The sequence below is a fragment of the Buceros rhinoceros genome, unplaced genomic scaffold, assembly GCF_000710305.1.
Source record: "Buceros rhinoceros silvestris isolate BGI_N320 unplaced genomic scaffold, ASM71030v1 scaffold34410, whole genome shotgun sequence".
In the NCBI taxonomy this organism is placed as follows: Eukaryota; Metazoa; Chordata; class Aves; order Bucerotiformes; family Bucerotidae; genus Buceros; species Buceros rhinoceros.
In genome coordinates, this window is record NW_010388504.1 from 10,843 (window position 1) to 14,721 (window position 3,879).

At 50.7% G+C, this 3,879-nt stretch overlaps 1 protein-coding gene across 1 annotated transcript in view; it reads right to left on the bottom strand.

The window, feature by feature from the left end:
* The window catches only part of LOC104502195 (histone-lysine N-methyltransferase EHMT1-like), a gene marked incomplete at its 5' end in the record, with an annotated part of 30,859 nt that overhangs the window by 9,246 nt on the left and 17,734 nt on the right, over positions 1-3,879 (bottom strand). The window contains 2 exons of the mRNA XM_010146134.1: positions 1,922-2,037; positions 3,193-3,270. Of these exons, the coding sequence (XP_010144436.1) occupies positions 1,922-2,037; positions 3,193-3,270 (194 nt within the window). The remainder of the gene's footprint in view (positions 1-1,921; positions 2,038-3,192; positions 3,271-3,879) is intronic.

A 3,879-nucleotide genomic window follows, 5' to 3' on the forward strand; every position in this document is an offset into this window, starting at 1 on the left:
AGAGGGTGTGGGACTGGATGCTCTGGGTGGTGGTTAGGCCGCTGATGATTTACACGTGGGACACCAGAATCTCACCACCAGCATTTCTTTTCCCTTCCACGCACACCCCCGGCACTCAGGGGAAGGCAGGGTAGGTGGAAGGGGACTTCAGGCAGCGTAGCTCTGCAGGGAGGGCTGCTGCAGGGGGGAGGCAGGGAGCTTACAGTGAACTAAGAACACCTTGAGCTAAGTGCTCTGCTCCCTTTCCCCTCTGGTGAGGCCAGTGCATTTAGCGACTCCATCATATCCAGCTCCCTGGCTGAAAGACAAGGAAGAAACGCTGCAACTTGAAACTTCTTGGTGAAATCGCTGCTCTGTGGAATTTCACTGATGGAGTTTATAGGCAGAGAAACAATCCTTTAAGTCATTCTGCCTCCTGCTCAGCCAGAACTTGAGTTAAGTGCAGGATGAACAGTCTCCAGGGCTAGGGAAAGCTCCCTCTGTCCCCAGGGGCACCAAAACCCACTCTCAGCAACGCTGTTATCACAATAAAGAGAAATCTGATGCTCACCTTAACTTCAGCCAGTTGATTTTTCCAGCACTTTTCTTCCCCCCCACCCGTTCCCTCCTTGCACCGTCAGCTCAAACGAGGGGCTGCACATTTTCTCCTATTTCCTCACAGCTCCTGGAGCCTTCGCCAGGGCAAAACATGACTTTGCAGGAACGATCGCTCTCAGAGAAACCAGCTACGACACTATTTCAGACTTGTTGAAGTTCCCCCGTGTTTTGCCTTGTCCATCTCAAGCAGAGCAGAGAGACCGGCTCGAGTTCCAGCTCCGCTGTCAGGGCCAACACCAGCAGCAGTGGGATCATGGCTAAGATCTCAGCTTCCCAGCTGAGCTGGGTCAGGCTGCCAGGTGGAAACATGTGCGCTGCCGAGCGGAGTCAGTTTGGAGCAAATCTCATAAAGGGAAGCACTGGAAGTGGAGCAGGAGCACCCACGTGCCACGCTGCAGCCCAAAATCCGCTACCTCTCAGGGACCTCAAGCACCTGACCCTACCGCCAGCCTCCCCACAGAGCCACTCTCCCAGGCTCACAGGTGGCTTCCAACCCTTCCCGTCTTTCAGAAAAAACATGTAAGCAAAGACACAAAAGCAGCAGCTCTAGCTCCACAGCTTCTAAATAAACACCCACAGAGACACTGGAGCTCTGGAGCTTGGCAGGGAAAACCAGAGAGAGGGAAAGTTCTGTGGAAATGCATCGAGCTTTTTCTTTACTTATTTTTAACGATGCAAAATGTCATTGGAACTACAGAGCTTGCAAAAAAATTATTGTCTGTGCTATAAAAAATGTACAAAAGCCTTTTTTCCAGTGGGGCTCCTCTGAACTCAGTGCAGTGGTAAGCTTCTCTAGAGCAGAGGTCCACACCAAAACATTTCCATTTTTGGCCTTGCACCAAAATCACAACGGCCTAATCTGCAGCGCAGAGGCCACAGGATTGGGGTACCCAGTTCAGGGAGAGCCACACCAGTGACTTGGAAATTTTAAGCAGCTTTGCAGTTTGTGCTGCTGTTCTTTTTGCCACAGATCTCCACCTGAGAAGCTACATCTAGGCTCTTCATGCAAACCCACAAGCCATTTCTAAGTTTTAAGCTCAGGCTGATGGAAGAACTCTGCGGTTCCCACATGACAGTGACAAGGGCAGGGTGCAAATATTAACTGAGCTCATCAACCCGCTGCTGCTTCATTCCCACCAGCAGCACACAGGAATCCAGTGGCATCCCACCACTGCTTCGTGGCACCTGCCCCAGCTTCTGTCTCATCTCGGCAAGTCCTGGGGTTTTGTGGGTTTATGGGTGAGCCGAGACTAGAGAGCCAGAGAGCTCAAGGCTTTGGTGTTGGTTTTGCCAAGATAAGCTGTGTTTGGACCCTCCATCTCACCTGAGTCCATTCTGCACCACCCGGTTCCTACAGGTTCGCCAGCACGAGCATGCGTGATTACACTCAAAGATCAGTGGTGGCTCAGCCATGTTGAACTCAGGCAGGAGTCGGCCGTCCTGAAGAGGAGAGGCATTCAAGACTGGGTTAGTTGTCTATTCCTGTGACCCCTCCAAGCCAGAGGCAGGCCAAGAGCAGAAATTCCCCCGAGTGTAAAAACAGGCCAGAGAACCCCAAGGTGGAAGCATGCCCTGACCTCCCCCGAACCAGTATCAGACCTCAACTTCTCAGTGGTTTCCCTCTACCTCGACAGCGGCACACTCACCACTGTCACTGACGGCTGATAAACAGCAAGTGACCACCTAGATACTTGCTGCCTGGCATCACCCTACGCACCACCCAAAAACCCGTAATTTTACAGCTCTGTGCAAAATACTGGTGCGCGCCATCATCACTATCAGTGTGCAGTGCTGGAGGGGAGAAGTGGATGCTTTGTCCATCTCTGGAACACAGCCTGAACTTCCAGAGTACAAGTTCTGTGACCCTTTATCTTCCCAAACAACACTCCCAAAAAAGCTACAATTCAATTATTTACTGTATAGGACTAAGGAAGCAATAGATGAGGTTCATCATAGTTAAATGTGGCTTTTAAGGTTTGCAAGATGTAACCACCTATTAATGTGTAAATAAAACGGCTACGAAGCAAAGAAAGATGCCGATGTTCCCCCGGGAGAAACCTGCAGAGATTTACAGAACTTCTGATCTTAGCAGAACCTGTCCAAACATTAACCTCAAGGCCTCCCTGGAGAACTGAAGCACATTTACCCAAACAAACCAGGCTTCTGGCGATGGTGCAGTTAAAACATCTTTACTTTGCCTTCATACAGAAGGAGCACAATAAATAAAAGCAGGCAAACAAAATCTCTCTACTGCCCTCCCCTTGTTTACATATTACAGGGTTTTCTGTGCGGCTCAGAAACGGAAGCTGATTTCACGCATGGATTATTAAACGCGCTCTGTCACACGGCTGTAATTAACGGCTTGGTTGGCAGGATAGTAACACAAATAACTTCACACTAGAAGAGCTTCCCTGAGTACGTGTTTTGTTATTATCACACACATCTCAAAGCTGAGACTACAACTTCAGGCGTTTTAAAACGGCACGAGAGGAGCTGTGCATGGAACAGTTTTAAAGGTGCCAGTATAAACCCTGAGCTGTGCAAAGTTCGCTCGCAGACCCTGGTGTAACCCCACAGGAGGTTCTGGGTGCTCACCTTGTCATACCAGCAGCGCATGCTGAGTTGGCCACACATGCAGTTACTGGAGGAGCAGTCGTCAATACATACGCAATACTGGAAGAGAAGAAGAGGGGTTAACCACACCACCAACACGTAACTGAAAGGGCAACTCCTGCCACTGGGTCAGGGAGGAAACCACAAGTCTTCACCTTTGCCTGCTGCAGCGTGTTAGCCAGAAAGATAACCAGCCTCGTCGCTCAGGGACATTTTGACTCCATTATTTATTTCTGTGTGCAGTGAACATCCATGGACTCCGGCTTGCAGGAAAGGATCTCTTACTGGGCTACCTTCATTCTTCACCAGAGGATGTCCCCTGTCTTACTAACCTTCCTCTCTGCCCTATGAGCTGTACCCCACACCTGAGGACAAGGAAAGCTCCAAGGAAGAACCAGAGCTGGGAGATGATGCAATACGATGTCTCAGTCCTCCCTGCTGCTTGCTTCTTCCCACATGGGTGCTCCAGCTGGCTGCTTCCCCAGCACGCCCCAAGCCAGCACAGTCTGCTCCACCACAGGGCTTGGGCATGAGAAGTTCACTTCAGCTGTCCAAGAGCTGTGCCCAGAGAGGGGCTCACCCTCACTCTACGCTTCCTCACCTCTGCTTTCACAGTCCAGAACTTTCAACATCACAGCAAAGACCTCGGCCTGGATGCCGCAGTCAGCA